Consider the following 18,384-nt stretch of genomic DNA (forward strand, 5'->3'; position numbering starts at 1 on the left):
GCTTAGCACCGTTTTATGGATCGTTTTTTTTTCAAACTTTCAGAACACTTCCGGAGAATCCGATTATAATGAGATCCACGCCTCGAATTTGCGTATCCGTGATTTATGCCCAATTTACCGCGTATATCTCATCATTTGTTTTGGAATAGAAAGCTGTTCTATTAGAAGAATTTCGTTAGTCGCATAAAAATTCGTAATATATAAACGAACAATACACTCTTCGTAAACGATTTTCGGGTTACTCAAGAGGGTGTAAAACGCGGCATAAACGCGCAGACAAGGCCGTCCAAGGTTCAAGATCCCAGCTCCTTGTGCGCTGCATCATGGAGCTTTATCCACGTACACTTTATCTGGAATAGAATTACCGGAGTCACGGAATTGCCCTGCAATTTCATTTCATTACGCAATGATAATTGCCTGAATTGCATAATGGCGAAAAATGTTTCTTCGTTTGCTTAATTTCGTATTATGTAAAAACAAAACACATGTGAATCCCGCGTACGTGTGTATGAGATAAATAAAGCGAGCCTGGCCGTTGTAACAATTTGATATTATACAAAGTTCAAAGTTTACGTATGCACGTGCATGAATACGTATACTGTGCGTAGACACGCCACGCGGAATGTCACGGCGGCCCAAATTTTATCTTTAAATAGCAAACCTTGCGTTGCATCAGAAACTTAGAGTATGTTATTCAATAAGTACGTTCAATAATACAAAGATCCATTCGGCTCGGCGTGATGATCAAACACTCGCTTTTTTATCATCGCATCAACTGCAACCGCTGCAGGAAATACGCCATGTTTGCGGTTTATCCACTTTCTGCACCGAGGCAGGCGAATTGCAGAAGCTGTCATCACCCACTGCTGGACTTTCACACGGCCTCGTGAAATATTTGAGGAATTCGTAAATGATCGCTGGTCGAAGAAGAATTAGGTACGGTGAATAATTAATTTTCACCGCACGTACAAAGAAGATAATGGGACAAACGGGACTGCAGCACGCTGCACATGATCCTTTTATCTTATAAATAAACGTTCTATATATATATATATATATATATATATATATATATATATATATCAAAGACAACGGACTGTGTACAAAACAGGAATACGGTACCACAAAAGACGATACAAAAGGGTTAAAAAAAAAAAAAAAACAACGGGAGTAAAAGCACATAAAAATCATGCCAGCGTAGGATAAAACTGTCACGTCTTCTCATCCTGGAACCAGGCGGATCCTAGTTGCAGCATTGCCCACATGCTGAAACAAGCGGAAAAATATTCAGAAATATGTATTCAAAAATTACCATTCATGGACACGCGGTCAGCTTTTGAAATTAAAAAATTTACTTTGTAGAAAATTACATGCAAATTGTTCAAAAGTCTTTTCAGTGTGCAGCGTTTAATCGTGAAAATAAAATAATTCTATTTCCACCCCTTTGTTCTATTCCCTTATTTTGTCAATTTCAACAACTGTACATTCACTTCTCGAGTTAACGATCAATACATTTTTACTCACGTTTACAAGTATTCGAGGGTGGACATGGCGGTGCATCTTCTGGCAGAGGAACCAGAGTGCCTGGAGGAATATAGCTGGGAAGAAAGAAAGGTAATCTGGGTGTCATTGATTGTTATAATAATAATAATCAATTTTCACGTGTAATTTTCCCGTTTTTTTTTTCTTTCATTCTTGCTTTGATGCGAATACTTCTCAATATTCAACCGATTGATTGACGTTTTGTTCGTTCACCTTGTTCTTGAGAATACATTGAACGAGAATAATGGAAAGTGAAAGATATTGCAATCCGTTGCAGAAAATCGATGATCAAGGTCTTACGTATATAACCCATTTAAACGATCGTGCAGACAGTTGAAAGATCGTGACACGAAAGTTGGTACATCTTATGGTAATAACTCAAACCACCTCGCAGGTATGTAATGTAAACCTTACCAAGATCACACCTCGTAAAGTGCCAATCCACTTGACCGTTGTACAGGTATATCACGTTTCAACAACGTTAATAGAGAAGCGAGAAAAATATTTATAAAAAATAACCCGTCCATTTCCGTTGATAAACAAATTGAAGTAGGAAAAGACAAAGAAACCAAGCGTATGAAGAGGGAACGCGATGTCGCACCTGAGATTGTACGTCGTATAATCGGCCATTGGGGTGGTCGGAGGCTGATAACTGAGCTTCGCGCCCCAAGGCTTCTCGACCTTATCGGCGACTTCGACGGGCTGATAACTCAGCTTCATCGTGGTTTCTCCCTCCATGGGAACGTCGGATCGCCAATACCTTCTCTCAGGCGCGTACGATTTAATGGGAACGAGGGACTTCTCGTTTATCGGCATGTACGATAGTCGGTGTGTCGTGCAGCCTGAAACCGATGGATCGGACGCATTCGAATGGTTCTCCACCTAGTCCACTGCTCTCCAGATTCAAGGGATTTAATAAAAAGCTCACATTCTAACGGTAACGGGGAAAATTCGAGATTGTCAACCGGTCTAAACTTGTCACCATCACCCTCGGCACACTTCCAAGTGTAGTCGTGCTTCTGGGTCGTCACTTCCTGCATCGGGCCTCTTCCCAGCAGCTGTCTCGTGCAGGGAGTTATCGGCTTTTCCGGTTTCACGCACCAATTTCCAAGATAACTTAGCTGCGCATAACGTGGAAATTGTGAAAAGTTCAAACGTAGAACGGAATCCGGATCTTGGCGACATGAATTTTCTTTCGCGATAATTAGTACGTCCATACGGTCCTGTATAAAGGTAATATTTCAGATAAATACCCGATTGGTAGTGTCGTGGGAAAGAGGACAATTGGGCAGCGTGATGTTCTCCGACTGTCGTATCGGCTCCCTTTTCGCGTCGTCTTCACATCCGAAATAGCTGAGTCTGTAAGTTGTGTTGTCGTCGAAACAGCATTTCGCATTCAAGATGTTCTCCGTGTCGGGCATCGAGAACGGCTTCCTCGGCTTTGCGTCACAGTTTGGCCAGTAGCTCAACTTGTACGTCGTACAGCCGTCCATCGGATTGACCGGAGGATGATACTCTCCTTTTTTACTCCAAGGATATTCCTCCTGGATTGAAGAGAAGCGTATCGTGATGAGCTTTACAAGAGTTGAACATCCGAATTAAGTTGGTGTTGGTATAACAATCCCAATAAGCTGTTCAGCTCCTATACAAGAGTTTTTATAAACAGAACAATTCAACTTTACAGTTTTGGTGAACAATATTTTGATCTCACGTTTTATCAAGATCGGCTGAAATTCAACATCGAGAGAGAAAGGAAACGATAACCATGAACCAGAGTATCGTTTACGTTGATAATATAATTACACCAACTCTCACAGTAGAACTTGGAGTAATATACGTGTAATTCAAGTTTAAATAATTTGTGGAAAACAAGCCCACCTTGGGTGGTGGAACCGTAGGCCAATAACTGAGTCTGTAAGTTGTGCATCCGTCCATGGGTACGTCGGACTTTGAGTACTCTCTAATAGGGGCGTACGACTTGATCGGTGCCAAGCAATTGTAGTTATAATAGCTCATTCGGTACGTAGTGTCATCTAGTATCAGTGAAAACGGTTATTAGACCATGATAAATACACTAAAAGATCGGAATTAATCATTGTCAAACGTCGAAGTACCCTTACCGGACATCATAGCGCAGGGGGAGTAGATATTCGACCTTCCTTTAAACGGTTCGGAACGCGGAATCAACTTCCACGTGTAGTCGTGCTTCTGGGTGGTAACATCCTGCATCGGACCTCTACCAAGCAATTGCCGTTTGCAGGGCGTTATTGGGACTTCCGGTTTGACGCACCAATTCCCCGGGTAGCTCAACTGCGGCGGTTTATTGATAAATATTATTCATCGGGCCGTCAATCGGCACCCTTAGGTGCCTGATTAGGGGTGAATACCCGGTGCGTTGTGTCGTCGGACAATTCGCCCCCTCCGACAGTCAGGTTATCCTGAGGGTGAAACGGCTCGACAGGGGAATTCGGACCCTCCCAATACGAAAGACGATACGTCGTGTTATCCTCCATGGGGACATCCGGCTTGTAGTAGTACTAGGATGAGAGTGAACAGCAGTCGTCAGTGAAAATATTCAAATCCTTACGCCTGCTGTTATATAAAGCGATCATCGGGTATTGCAAACCGAACTCACCCTCATGGGGGCGAAAGACTTGGTTTTCTCGGGTTGAACATATTTCTGAAAATGATCCGACGAACAAGGTTCAATATGGCGGGAAAAAATACCAAACTCTGTTTGAAGTTTTAACTCACGAGACACTTTGGTTGCGGTGTACAGCAGCAACAGCAAGTGCAACATTCGTCGTGACCAAGCTGTAAATAAGCAGGAAATTCAATTCAAGATCTTTGCCAGGTTCCTATTTATGTTTGACGCTAACGCCGTTTGTGTGTGCCGACATGTGATAAGGGGAACAATCAGGATTTGGACGTACTAACCCGAATTTTGTTCTTCACTTCTATGATGGATAGCGGTGGCTGAACGGAAGTCCTGTGAGAATTGAACAACAAAGGTATATCGAATTAAATCACAAGGAGTATAATAAATTGGAGTGATTGAACCATAGTTTTTAAATATGATTATCTACTGCCGCGAGAGACTGAAAGCAGAATTTTGAACGTTGAAATCAGTCGGTTAACTCAAGTCAAGATTCGAGTAACTTACGGCTCAGCTGGACAGATCAGCATGGTTCCAGTGAGAAGCAGTAGAACCTAAAATGCTGAAATTTTAAAACGCAATAAAAAGGAAAAAGGCCTAGACAATTCCTAGAATTTCATGACATGGAAACGTTCTGACAAGAAAATTGAGCTTCGCCGAAAACAAAATTAGATGGATGCAATATGACGCAATAAATACCGGTGTAAATACCGAACGCAGCTATTCACGAATTCGATCCAAAAATTTAAACTTTTCTTCAAACTACTTTTGCCAAATATCACTGAATAAAACGTTTTTGGATATGTTTTATGTTTTTTGAGGATATAAGATCTTCACTGTAGAAATATAATTTCGTTCAAACCCAGAGAACTGAGACGGCAAGAAATAGCACGGCAATTCGATTACAGATAATTTGTCCACAAAATTATGTTAACCCGAATTTTTTTTTTTAAATGTATTACTTGCGCATAGACGTAACGTTGGCGGACAGTTAGAAAAAAAAATACAATTTTTATTCTACACTAAATAATAATACAACAATATGTATGTATAATGTGTATATATGTATAATATAGGTATTTGTGTATAGTATATAATATGTGTACCTAAGTGTATCATACATTACGTTACGAATCAGAAAAAAAAACCTAATATATAACTATTTTCCTATCACTTATATGGTGCGCTTATGTTATTATTAGTTATTAAATTTTTCATTTCTTATTATTTTTTACATCATCGGCTTGCGAGTATTTGGTTCTTCAATTATTTCTAAAATGTACAGAACTATTATGCAAAAATGGAAGGGCGGTGATAGCATAGAGATGCATAATATAAAGACGCAACATGGCGCCAGGAACGACGGTGCCTTATCATACAACTAGGCTAAGCTAAGCCCAAATCTTCGTGCAACTACTGGCGAATGAGTCGCGGCTACTGCTAAAAGTACAGGTATATCAGCTGCGTCAAGATCAAGAGCATCCGTTAGGGAGTCTACGCTGACGTCCTCCAGCTCAGCGCCGATCAGCATCTGTGCCAGAGCTTCACTCCGCAACCACATCTCCCGTAGCTTCCCCTCCAGGACTCGGACACACTGAGAATAAAAAAATTTCGTTTCATCAATAGAGCAGTCTTCATATCTAGTATAATTTTGGTTTTTTGAATGAGACAGGATAGAAGAACGCTAATTTTCATCGTTTCATGTTTAATAGTAAAATAAAAGCTTACGTGAATGGGCGAGTGATATTTCCGCCAGACGTAGGCAAACGCTTCAAGCATGTTAGCAACAAGTCGAGACATTCCAACAGGAAGCGGAGCTTTCAGGGTGGGCGTGTTGTTGGAGAGAACTCCGACTTGCCAGCTATCGACGTCGGCCACGATGCACAGAGCTTCGGAAATAGGCTGATCGACTACAGGGGAATGGAAAGCAGCCTCTACTTCATCCCTGACACAGCCCAGCCACTCGTCTTCACTCTCTGCATCGAGTTCATCGTCGACGATTTTCTTCTTTCGTTTCTTTTTTTTTCTTTTCGACAATCCCTGAACTACGAGACCCCAGGTATACCCACCAGTGTTGCAGGGATCGGTGTCCTTGACAACACTTATACTACGAACTTCTCCGAATTTTAAAGAACCAGCCAGTCCTGCTTGTTGATCAGGCTCCTCGTCACTTTTAACAACGAATCTTTTTGATCTGGAGTTTAATAGAAAATGTGATGAGAAAACTAGATAATATATCCCAATGAAAGCTCAAATATTTTCGTCGCATACCAACCTTGGCATAGGAAGTTCGACAACTCCGTTTGCCTCCATTAAATACTCCAAACTGTTGCGCCGATTTATTTTAGCTCCACGATTATCAACGGAACTTGCACTGTTACACGTGCGAAGTACCTCGGTAGCATTGGTGGGTGTTTCGAGCAGTAGATTATTGCCTTCGTAGGTATGGGAGGGTGCGAAGCTTGCACCAAAACAATTCAGGCAATGGCCCATAGACCTTTCTTTGGTAGAAGTGCTGCTGGTATTTTTTATACTTTTTGACGACTCGGGGAAGTTTCTTTGAATAATTTTTCTGAGTACATCTTCGGGGAGCTGCGCAGAGGTACTCGGCACTCTGGAGAATGCGCATTGACAGTAACATTTTTGTTGTATACCAACCTTAGACTCAACAGATTTTTCCTCGCCACCAAGTACGAAACGAACGTTCTCTTCTTTGCCAAAATTTCCCTGATTAATACTCGTGAGAGACGACTCAATGCCATCGGTATCATCTGAACACAATTTACTTGCATCAAAGTCGTTCCCTTCATATCTTTTTAATGACTCAAGCTTGGTGTCAACGTATGCAGCCTCTAAATCTCTGTTACTCATTTTACTCTCCAACTCTTGAAGCTGCGTACTGCGCTGTAAATATTCTCGCCGCTTATCTCGTTCCAGAAATGGACTTTCACTTACAACTATTTTCACAGAATTTGAATTTTGATCCTTTTCCCTAGAGTGGGGAAACGCACTCAATTTTTGACATTCATCGTCGTCAAATGACTTGTACTTGACATAACAGTTGTTATATGTTTTAACCGAGTCCGTGGTAAGGGCATCGAGATTTTGTATCATCGTTTCACTTCTTTTTAACTTTAATGCTTTTCCCTCCAAGTTTTGATTGAGACACAAATTGTGACAGGCAATCGTGCTAGCAGAATTATCGGCGGAAAAATCGACTCGCCGTTTAGAAGTTTTCCGTTGAAGAGACGAAGCCGCATTCATTTGACGAGATGAAAACACTGGCTCTGTACCGGCACTTGTATCGTTGGTCGTAGAGTCACGCTTAGCTTTGCATGAAAGAGAACCCTTAGCTTCTAGTTTTTTTAATAAAACAACTGCCTCTTGCAGCTCTCGCTGAGGTGAACATCTCCGCTCTCGTCTCCGCTCAATATTCCCACTGCGTATGAAGTAGGACAAAAATGACAACACTGTATTTATTAAGTCTGTCTTATCTGTCTCACCAACGATCACCGTATGGGCAACTCTTAGGGGTGTACCCAGAGCCCCATACAAATCGCAGAGTTGGGCCCAGAGTGGATTGCACGGATAACGCTTGGCCAACGTTTCTACCTGTAACCCATAATAACATCTACAACAACAATAATGTGGATGGACATTGAGATAGATAGCGATGGGCTCAAATCTATGTGGCATACGAAGCGCTAAATTCAGGACTCTCACTTAGCCAGTTAGTGGAAGAGGTGAAAGATATAAATTGTTTAGTACGCAACTTGAACTGCGCAAGTGTGAGGCTTGAAAGTCACGCGTATTCATCAAATATAATTATCATTTACCAATTGACGATCACCAGAGGATAACACGGTGTGTACCCAACCTAAGTGGTGCGTCAGCACAGCAGTGACTAGGGTGCTGAGGAAACTGAAAAATGTAAATCGCTGGTGGTTCGTATATGTCGAAAATATCTGAAGCCAACTCTGACAAAACTCTCAATAATATGGGTCCAATACTCACAAATTTGTCGATTTGGTATCAACATCATCAAACAAACGGCCCATCAATTGAAGACTGTGCTGCAACGTATGAACTTTCAATTCCCCGGCTGTGTTTGGAGTCAGCAGAACCTTATGCCACAATAACGGAGTTGGCAAATTTGTTGTATTCATAAACAGTCGCAGCAGCCATAATGTACAGTGTGTCGATGCTCGATGCATTCGCGCCACCAGTCCTTTGCCCTTGTTTTGACCACCTCTATGACATGACCGCCGTAACCGGTCTAACATCCCCTCGAGCAGAGCACCATGTTCTAACAGACGAGCTTCCATGCTCCTGATAACAATTAGTCGATACAGCTTTATTGAAATTAACATCAAAATCAAGTCTTTGAAGAAAGTAGCTATGAAATAAACAATTGCGTATTCGTAATCTTTTCTCTCTTTCAATAGGAGTAATTAGTAGCAAAGAAATACCCCATAAAAAGCACTAACCGTTCATGACCTTGCGTCAGTTCAACTAAAACTGCTAAACCGATTCTAGTTCTGTGCCGGCGAGTCCGACTATCGTAGTTATCATGTGACCCGTCAAGTGGACAGTATTGTAGTCCAAACAAGTCTTCAGATTCGGATCGGCTCAATGATGTTGAGATAGCTCGAAGCCACCTTCGTCGAAGACTAGATAAACTGCCAACACCTGATGAGCTGCTACTTTCCAACGACTGCGAGCCTGAACAATTTAGGTAAGCATTAAACAAAAACAATCTCTAGTCTTGGCTATATAAAAATAAAAGTTAACTAACGGCAAAGCTCAAGTTTCTTGTATCAGTCAAATAGAAAGAGAATTACAATGAGAAGTCAACTTTGCACAGATCAACAGATGGTAGAAAACGGTTTAGGTGAATTCAAATGTTTATACTTACTACCACCAGCTGGTGGTGCAGCTGAAATGTCAATATCCCAACTGCTGCCGGTGCTGGAACTGGTGGAATTTTTTCTCAACTCTGGACTAAGCCGGTTCCCATATGAATTCATTAGGTTCGACTGGGACACTGAAACACGATTTTTAGATAGATGATAGCGATTCAGTTCAATGCACAGTTTGACTGTATTTTAAGCCATATTCAGGAGAGAGTTTCCATTGGAATATCAGAATTCAATAACTCACCGACAGTCAGCATACTTGAACTCCCATTGTCATTATTACCATCAATACTCATGGAATTTCCCAAAGTCTCACCAGAGTGCCTTTCACTGGAAAATAATTACTGGTTTAGTGTTAAATTCGATGAGAAAATTGGAGTATTAATACTCGAACACATTAGATGTATATATAATAGCCCATTAGAATTTGTCAACTTACTTCTGTTTGCAGGAAGTGTGCTCCGGGGCAGGAAAAACCTTTGCACACATGATTCGTCGAGGAGAATTCATAGCATGAATCTGTAATAAATAATACGAATATAATAGATCAGAAAACAAAGCACACTTTTTTGGTTAAGTCAACAAATTCGAGTACGGTGCCATATGTGTACACAAATAAGAAGCTAATACTTCAAATAGTCTGTGCAAGTCTATTGAAAGTACTGTGCACATATAGGCTCAGCTGTGCTTATTGAAACTGTGTAACTGAAATGTTGGGAATACTTTTTGTGATTACTATTGACATTGTACGACTAGTGAATAATACGACTCATATCATATCAGTACAGAATTTTCTTTCTACGATTCTATTTATGTTCCGCTTCATAAAACTAGTTCCTGGTTCACGTATGCTAGCATAGACTTCAGACTTTAATCACTCAAGATGAATTAACAGAGCCAATTTCATGACTGATTTTCTAGTTTGTGAAAAAAAAAAAATGTCAAATCTTCACCTTGAAAGAAGGTCCTCTGTAAGTCATGGCCACAGAACCAAATACCATTTCTTTCAGGAAGCCGACATCGTCACACTCCACCTTCTTATACTAGAAAAAAACATTACAAAATACGTTATTATTTGGCAAACTTTATTTCAACGATAAAACGTCCAGTAAAACAAGAGTCTAAACAATATTTATCCATTGTGAACTTCATTTATGATTATCGATATCATGAACAAGGATTAAAACTGTTTTGTAATTAGTTATGACAGGTTTAGCAATAATGAAATTTTATTGACCCCAAATATATTTACCTCATAAACAAACTCATCGTCAATTTCTATGTAGATATCGTCTTTTTCTGTGACGGAATTCTTTGAACCTCCGCATCGAAACTTGACAGGAATTTTCTCAACGGATATCGAATCGAATAACAGTTTCTGCTCACCCCTGCGCTCACAGTCTCGAAATAATAATACCCTAATTTGGTCCTTTTGAAAAGAGACAGATTTCCTGCAACAAGGTAAAAAATAGATATTATCAGCGTGAATAAAGTCAATCTCAAATATTTCAGACTTAACGTTAAGCAGCAAATTAATGGACGAAACGTCCCAGACAATATCGTCCGTTGTTTGTTCCTTAGAGGTAAAGGTTAGGAGCGCGAAGAAAGTTCGTGAATGACAATTGGTGAACACGCGATTCAGTGAAATGCCCATAATTCATAATGCTCGTTGTTCATAAATAAATAAACTGTCATAGCGATAATTTCATCCGAATAAACAGACCATCCGATGGTCGATATTCAAGTACGAAGGCATTGAGAGGAAGGAAGAAATGAATGAATGAATGAACGATTGACGTGATTCTCACCTATCACTCGGTCCGTTACTCTTATTCGCTGGTAAAATTTTATCAGCGTATTTATTAGACTCGTTTCTAGCTGAGAACAAATTCTTGAACAAAGGCATTATAGACTAAACTACGACTAGAGTTCCCACATTGTTCGAAAAATTCTAATTCACGTCTTATCGTCGTCACATGAAAAACTGCACCATACATATTCGCGAGATCTTGAGCCAACTGTAAATAAAGTCACGTGCTGAACAGTCATGTGATTGTGTGTTAGATAATTTGCGTGAGTAATCATCTTCAGATTACTTCTGACGTTATCTTGTTGTGACGTTCTACCCGTGCCGTCATCTGTCGGCGTTTTTGAAAACTAACCCTGATCGATGTGGTTACTCAATGCGAGATGGCGCACAATTCATGAGTTTCAATCGAATTCGGTTAATTATATAATTAATCATTCAAGAACAGAATAGATGTTTTATTACGCCGAGGCTAAAGTTTTATAGTCCATAAATTAAACGATGTGCCGGTAACTCGGTCTCTAACGGTTGGAAAATTCAATTTTGTAACGAGTTTTCTCGCGCTGAATTATTACGCAGATTTCGAAGTTGGAAACGACGCTTTTTTATCGATTCAAAATTCTTGAATCGAGAATAAATTCGAACAGCCAAAATCAATTTAGAAACAAATGACAATTGACATAAAACTTCACGAAAATATGAAACCTATAATCTCCTGTACTTGCCCATTGACCAAAAAGACATAAAAATAAATGGTATACTCGCATAAATACTGATTTATTTGAATTTGCCTCCAAGTAAAAACATGTTACAGAATACAAATTATCGAGATTTACAGCACGAGCACCTGACTGTGCAATTTCGAGTACAATGCGCAAACTGAGCGGCGATACGCGAGCGATTCAAATATATTAAACAGCATCGGCAATCACGGATTGCAGATATCTCTGAGCTGTCGTTTCTCGTCGTCATCCGACTCTCTGCGTAAAGGAATGTCCGAATCGATGTTCCTCCGGAGTTTATCGGCCAAAATAAGTCGCTGAATATACTCCGCGTCGCCCTTCTCGCCGCCAGCTGACGATACTCTGAATGCCTTCTTGACGTAATTCTTACTCGAGTTCGGCATGTAGGCGGGAAACTCGATGTTGAATCGTATAATAAGATCGCCCCTTTCCTTCGGGTTTTCCACCAACGGCAACCCCTCACCGATCACCAATTTTTCGTAACCTGGCCTTGTATCGATTAAAACGTCTTGAGAGGTAAAAAAATAAAAAATAAAAAAATAAAAAAAGAACAAACAGAAAATTGGCGATTGCATCGATGTACTATTTTGTAATAAATTTTTCGAACAAAAAACAACCTCGGAGATTTGTACAAAAGAAAATGTGTCGGTCCACCTGGTAGGTTGTGAAAACCTTGAATCAAGACGAGCGTAATTAGTCCTTGCCGATGGGATAATTAATTAGAGCTCACAACCCCCCGAAGCACTCTAAAAGCAGTAATTTGACGAACCATTAGACGCGGGGCTAAAAGTGCAGGAAGGAATAATTGTACAAGAGCAGAATGCACACGCCAGAGGAATACGTAATATTTATGCAACAAAACGGATAGAAGAAATAAAGGTGTGGCCCGCTTACGAGACGACGGAAGTTATGGGCACCCGAAGAATCCTCTCGTCGATTGTGTTAACCGTGACGATGAAGCCAGTCAGGGCTTCGCGAAGAAAGACATCGACGATCATTAGGAGATTGGAACCGTCTCTGACGAAGGTGTCGTGAGGACGGTCCTCGGTTACGAAGATGATGTCGGCTGGTGTGGAGCGAAAAATAGAAGGCCGATTTCGCCTGCGTTTCGGCTTAATCGAACGATGGAAATTCGGGGTGGACGAAGGGAGGCGAAGGGAAAATCGAACTGCATTGTTCTGCGGTTTGAACGGGAAACGAGCCGGCTGCGAAACGTCGCTGAATCGCTGATTAACCCCCTTCAACCGACCCTCGCCCACCCGGTGAGATACGTAACGAATCGATATCGCCAATCTACCGGGTATTTTCGTAGGACCTTGGTCGCCCTCTTCGGGAAACAGGATCTCCGTCCCCGAGGGAAGCCCCGGCTTTATCGGGATGGTCAGAATTTTCTCCCTCGGTACCGTGGCCGACTTACCGTCCCCCGATAGGACTAATCTCTGGATCTTCATCTTCTTCACTCCTCCGAAGAATACCTGAAATATACGTACGAAGTTCGAACTACCGATCAATTCGATTCACAGGCTCTCGCAGACGTGCGCTTGTCGGAGTCGAACAAGGGGTTGCGCTTTGTTAAAGAAGACCGAAACCTGCCGCCACTTTGCACAATTTTTTCACTCTGATTTTCTGTACAGTTTATCAAAGACTTGGCGAGTTGAAATTATTTTTTTTAGAATCTGAAGACTGGTCCAAGTGTAACGAAGAACGCGAACAACGTTCCACGCGCGTACTTCTTCCCCTTCGTCGGTGTATACGTATAAATAAGGCTACCAATCAACTACCACCAAATGAAATAGATAATTGATAAGGGGGAAGAAAAAAACCTCATTCAAAGTAAGTAAAAGGGGTTTAATGAGCGGCTCCTCCTTGCGCTTGATTCCTCTTCCTTCGGGCAACTCGTAGAGAGGTAAAGGATTGGCGAGAACGTCAAGGAGGTCGGCGTACGGACTGGAAGTGCCGAAAAAATCCCTGGGCGCGAAAAAAAAATCAATACGGTGTATCCACGTGGAGGGGGTGTATCGGCATGGCGTAGAATGCGGGAAATTTTAACCTGTAGGTCCTGAGGGGATCACCGTGGAAAACGTAAGGCTGGATGTAGTCTTGGGGGCCGGGAACCCCCCTCTTCAATCCCTCCTCGCCGTACTGATCGTAGATTGCTCTTTTGAACGGATCTGAAAGTACATCGTAAGCCTCGGCGATCAGGCTGAAGACCGCTTGAACGCCCCTGTCTTTTTGTCTTTCCGGATTATAATGAATTGCCAATCTCCGAAACCTTGATCAATAATTATGAAGTGATATCGAGGTGTTATAAGCGATTTCTTTCCTTTCAACGTCCGGAAGAACGAAATATTTGGTTTCACATTTATTTGTGTATATATGTATTATGGCGGCTCTTATTTTGGTCATGTTGGAATTTCGTCTCTCTCTCACCCCTCAAACATATGTAGAAAAAAATCTGGTTCAATCCCAGAATTTTTCCGATAACTCTAACACTGGAAAAGTGTATGCATTTGAAATTTTTCTGAAAGAAAGCTGTTTGTTACTTTGAAACTATAGATTATAAAGATATTTTATTTTACTATTTTGTAAGAAATCTAATGCTCTACAAAAAAGATCTGTTGGAAAAATTTTCATGCGTCTAATATTTATCACGTCATCAGCAAAGAACTGTCTTCATTTTTTCGATAAAAACGTGGTAAATATTAGATTTATGAAAATTTTACAACAGATCTTTCTTACGGAAGATTAAATTTCCTATAAAATAGCCACGGGAAATTTTTTTACAATGTATAGTTTTAAAGTAATTAACATTTTCCTTAAAAAAAAAAAAAAAAATTCAAACGCTTGACCAAGATAAGAACTACCCTAATATGTATGTACATGTGAAAAGGGTAAAATTTTACCGATATTTTGAAAGCTTGGAAGATATTTTATGTTTCCTAAAATCAAGGTTAACAATATTGTTGGACGAGTTTCTTTCAGTTTTCCAAAAGCTTCTTAAAAATTATCCGAAACACTCTGATCTTTTTTGAATGGAAAAATTGTTATTTTAACCAAGCAGTAAATTGATCGAAAAACTATCTTACGCCTTTTTTATTTCCAAATCGGTGGAATTTTTCTTCAACGACAAAACGCCGTAGTAGTCTATTCCCATTTCATCACATTCGCATCTGCCGCGACAAGCCATTACGAGTATTTAAAAATGTCAAAACCGCGTGTTTATATTTCTGGATTACGTATATTTTCCGCGCCTTCATTTTTTTTGATCTTTTCTTTGTCGCGTGGCGGACCGAAGAAGCTCGGGTCACTGAACTCTGCCGCGTAACGAACGTCATTGGTCCTCGTAACGAGCTTGGATTGTTTTTCTCTGAAGCGTCAGAAGAAGACGGCGAGATCGCGAAGCTGTATCGATATGGGAAAAAGATTGTTTATCACAGCCATCTTTGAGGTGAGCTTAAGCCGCTTGACGACGAAAATCTGACAGTGTAGGAAAGATCGTTCAAATTTTTTCAACAACTGCACTCTCTCCAACAACGAAATAGTGTAATCGTATATTATAGCTGTAATATATACATATGCACAACGTTTGCCATTATACATAATTAATAATGTCCATCGTTGCTTTAAAACACAATTGTTAAACGCTGAGTAACAATACGCCGGAAAGAAAACCGACGCTTATTCTCGCCCCGGGGTTATTCGTGACGGTGAAATATCACCCCGGCGTCATGGAAAGATACGGTCTTATCACCAGCATCGTGGGAAGAGGTAAGATAACCCTTCGTTAACCCCGGATTTTATCTTTCTGCCATTTCTCACCCGAGGAAAATTGGCACGTGATTTGAAAAATTGGCGAGAAAGAAAACGTTGCATAATTTAATCAAATCCGCGAAGCTCTCTTCTCGATCTCTCTCTCTCTCTCCCTCTCTTTCATCAAACACTCAAACATCCGACTTCCCGGCAGCGGAGAAGGAAAATTCACCCCCGGAAAATGGCCTCCAGCAGCGGGGAAAATCCTCCTCGTCGCCGTTGCACCCGCTGCAAAAATGCAGTCCGACGAGACCGACGACGACGGATCAGCTCGTGAGTATCCTCGAGGAAAACGGCGGAAGGACCGATGGTCCTTCGAGCAGGAAACCGATTTGCCTGGAGTCGAAGCCGCCTCGACGACGAGAGTCAAACCCGATCGGAAACATCCTCCAGGTCCATCTTCAACGCGGCGGAGAAATCGCGGCGAAATACGGAGGCGTTGGAAGCTCCGCTGGCAAACAGAAGATACCGAGACCCGCCAACGCCTTCATGCTCTTCGCTAACGAGTGGCGGAAAAAATTGGCCATACAAAATCCTAGGGAGTCGAACAAGGACATCAGTGTCAGGTTTGTACGAAATATGTACGGTGTATCGCATTGTTGGCGAGGCTGACCGTTCTCCTCGTTTCAGGGCCATTCATGCGATACAATGTTGCGCGGTATACGATCCAGAGTCATTTTATTCGTCCCTGTTTTCCAAAGCTTGAGCAAATCTTGTTTTTTTTATCTCTATTTTATAAAAATTCTCTACAGAACTCGATTATCCAGAGACGTATTCTCGAAAGTTGTATTTAAAAATTTTGCACTTTTCAAAGAGAGCCTTTTTCAAATCGCAAATTACCGTATTGATGTCAAGTGATTCCTCGAAAATCGGTTGAAAATCATTTTAAAATCGTTCGAAACCGGAGAAGGTCGTTTAAAATAACGGTGAAGGGTGCACAAAATGACTGGATATCGAAAACGAGATGATCCGAAGTCGGTGAGATGATGAAAAAAAATCTTGCCAATATCGCTTGTCACTTAATCTGTGAGTGGAATAGATCCTCGGTTTTCGATAAGAGAAAAAATTTGATCACCGCATATCGCGCAATGAGGCTGCGGACAGAAGATTAGGTTTTTTTTTTTTTGAAAATATCGCGACGTCGATACCGGGACGAATTGCACATTGTAATAGCCGCAGCTGTAATCTTGAGGTGTCCGTAGTTCTACTTTGCAAGGCTGTAACAATGGCCGCGGAGACTGCAGATATCTATGCAGATCTATTGTTGGATGACTTGACGAGATGAGCAATTAATCCCCTCAAGCGGGAATATAATTGCTCCCGATGTCTTCGGAGTCCTTCCAGACGACTTCTCGTTCCAGATTTTCCGCCGATGGCAATATTCCGGACAGGCTGTGACTCGCGGAATCTTAGGAGTTATATATTTGGATCGTATTATTGCACGGTTGGCATTTAGACGGCGGTTAATGACGCACGCCTTCGAGTAGCTTTGATCGTTCGCGTGGAAACGGTTCGACTAGTTTACTCGACAATCAATTAATCGGACTGTATCAATGGAACGAATCGATGTAATCGATACAGCCGAATTAATTCACTGGAACTAGATTTACCTTTCGCTCAAGCGTTAATTCGGTATTCTATATCGGGATCAGGGAGGATACTGATTTTCAACATTACACGGTAGCGCCGAAAGGTAAAAGCTGAGAAGTCGGTGGTCGAATGAAAATGTTTTACAACAACTGTGAGAAAAATCGATATTGTCATGGCAGGTTTTTGGATAAATTTTATACGTATACTTGACGATATTTTCCCCTCTTTCGCCTGTGTGAAACGAAAGTTTCTTATCGCGTTCCGGCCGCGTCCGCAAAGATCAATCCACACCGAAGATAACGCGACGATACGCGCGATCAACCACCCTAAAAAATGTTAAAAATAGAAGCTAAACAATCGCGTTCGGAGTGCCAAAGTGCAGAGTTAAACTCAGCCGTAGTTTAGGGGGAAAAATGGATTTCTCTATCAACCTTTCTCGCCCAACTTGACTAATTCCCAGTCTGAAACTGCATAAAAATTGTGCCAAGAAAACCTCTAAATTTTTCACCCCTTGAAAAGCGATTGTGTATGGTTTTGGTCAACGAGTGGATTTTTGAAATCCGCTCGATCGCAAGGTGAAAGAAAGGGAATCGAAGTACCTACTAAATAAAGCTCGCCATCGGGGTGAAAAATCGACATTGAATACTCGCGGCTGCAAAGCAGTTTCTCTGCTAATCACGCCGATGGTTACGCATGGGAATAAAGCCTGAAAAAATGTACGAGAAGCAGAGATTGAATCTTGGTAAGCCCCTCTGCAGCTTCCGGTTCCCTTGAACAACCGGAAAGAATGCCGTACAAATAAGTCGGTTTCGTACCCGACTTGACAATTTTGTTATTATCAGAAACGTTGTTTTTTTTTTTTTTTGTCTATAAACTTAATTCCGGTTCAATGTGCGCGAAATTTTTCGTGCGCCAATTTTGAAAGGGAGAAAATTTCAAGTATACCGAAAGTCGTGACATGGGACTGGTATGTATGTATGTATGTATGTATGTATGTGTGTGTAAGTTGTGACAAGGAAATGAAAAAAGTTTTCTTTCACGGACCGGAGCGTAAAGGCAATGAGAACGATGGCAATCAACAGATGTTTGAATTTATAGGTTGGGCGTCTTGTGGAAGAACATGGCCAAGGGGATCAAGGAGAAATATTTCGCCCTGGCGCGGGAAGTCGATGCGGAGCACAAGCGGAAGTATCCCGGTGAGAAATTGCGCGCCTAACAAACTATAACAAAAGTATAATCGTGCCCATATTGTACAATATCTCACAAGTTCGTAACAATTGTCGAGCATTCTTAGTGCCATATGTGACCGTAAATTATAAT

At 41.2% G+C, this 18,384-nt stretch overlaps 3 protein-coding genes and 1 pseudogene across 4 annotated transcripts; 1 reads left to right on the forward strand and 3 right to left on the reverse strand.

Moving 5' to 3' along the window:
- Positions 1-293: 293 nt before the first annotated feature.
- On the reverse strand, positions 294-5,221 carry LOC107219827 (annotated as a pseudogene).
- An 82-nt stretch (positions 5,222-5,303) lies between these two features.
- LOC107219843 (folliculin-interacting protein 2) lies at positions 5,304-11,151 on the reverse strand. Of its 2 annotated transcripts, XM_015658183.2 has the most exons (12): positions 10,923-11,151; positions 10,367-10,565; positions 10,068-10,157; positions 9,554-9,633; positions 9,359-9,444; positions 9,114-9,242; positions 8,686-8,920; positions 8,213-8,527; positions 8,035-8,119; positions 6,474-7,810; positions 5,927-6,392; positions 5,304-5,792 (listed from the first exon to the last, which is right to left on the reverse strand). In XM_015658183.2, the coding sequence occupies exons 1-12, from the start codon at positions 11,018-11,020 to the stop codon at positions 5,580-5,582; spliced, it is 3,333 nt and encodes a 1,110-aa protein (XP_015513669.2). In that variant the 5' UTR covers positions 11,021-11,151; the 3' UTR covers positions 5,304-5,579. The 2 variants fall into 2 exon arrangements, with proteins under 2 accessions (XP_015513669.2, XP_046593318.1); XM_046737362.1 differs by lacking the exon at positions 8,035-8,119 and having other exon boundaries at positions 5,305-5,792; positions 6,474-7,637.
- Positions 11,152-11,849: 698 nt separating this feature from the next.
- LOC107219826 (dnaJ homolog subfamily B member 13-like) lies at positions 11,850-14,818 on the reverse strand. Its single transcript, XM_015658169.2, has 6 exons — positions 14,751-14,818; positions 13,715-13,936; positions 13,488-13,632; positions 12,962-13,139; positions 12,559-12,730; positions 11,850-12,153 (listed from the first exon to the last, which is right to left on the reverse strand). The coding sequence occupies exons 1-6, from the start codon at positions 14,816-14,818 to the stop codon at positions 11,850-11,852; spliced, it is 1,089 nt and encodes a 362-aa protein (XP_015513655.2).
- Positions 14,819-15,392: 574 nt separating this feature from the next.
- On the forward strand, positions 15,393-18,280 carry LOC124296623 (transcription factor SOX-3-like). The gene is made up of 3 exons (XM_046746684.1): positions 15,393-15,432; positions 15,629-16,040; positions 18,163-18,280. The coding sequence occupies exons 1-3, from the start codon at positions 15,393-15,395 to the stop codon at positions 18,278-18,280; spliced, it is 570 nt and encodes a 189-aa protein (XP_046602640.1).
- Positions 18,281-18,384: the final 104 nt, after the last annotated feature.

Source organism: Neodiprion lecontei, chromosome 1 (assembly GCF_021901455.1).
Source record: "Neodiprion lecontei isolate iyNeoLeco1 chromosome 1, iyNeoLeco1.1, whole genome shotgun sequence".
Lineage (NCBI taxonomy): Eukaryota > Metazoa > Arthropoda > Insecta > Hymenoptera > Diprionidae > Neodiprion > Neodiprion lecontei.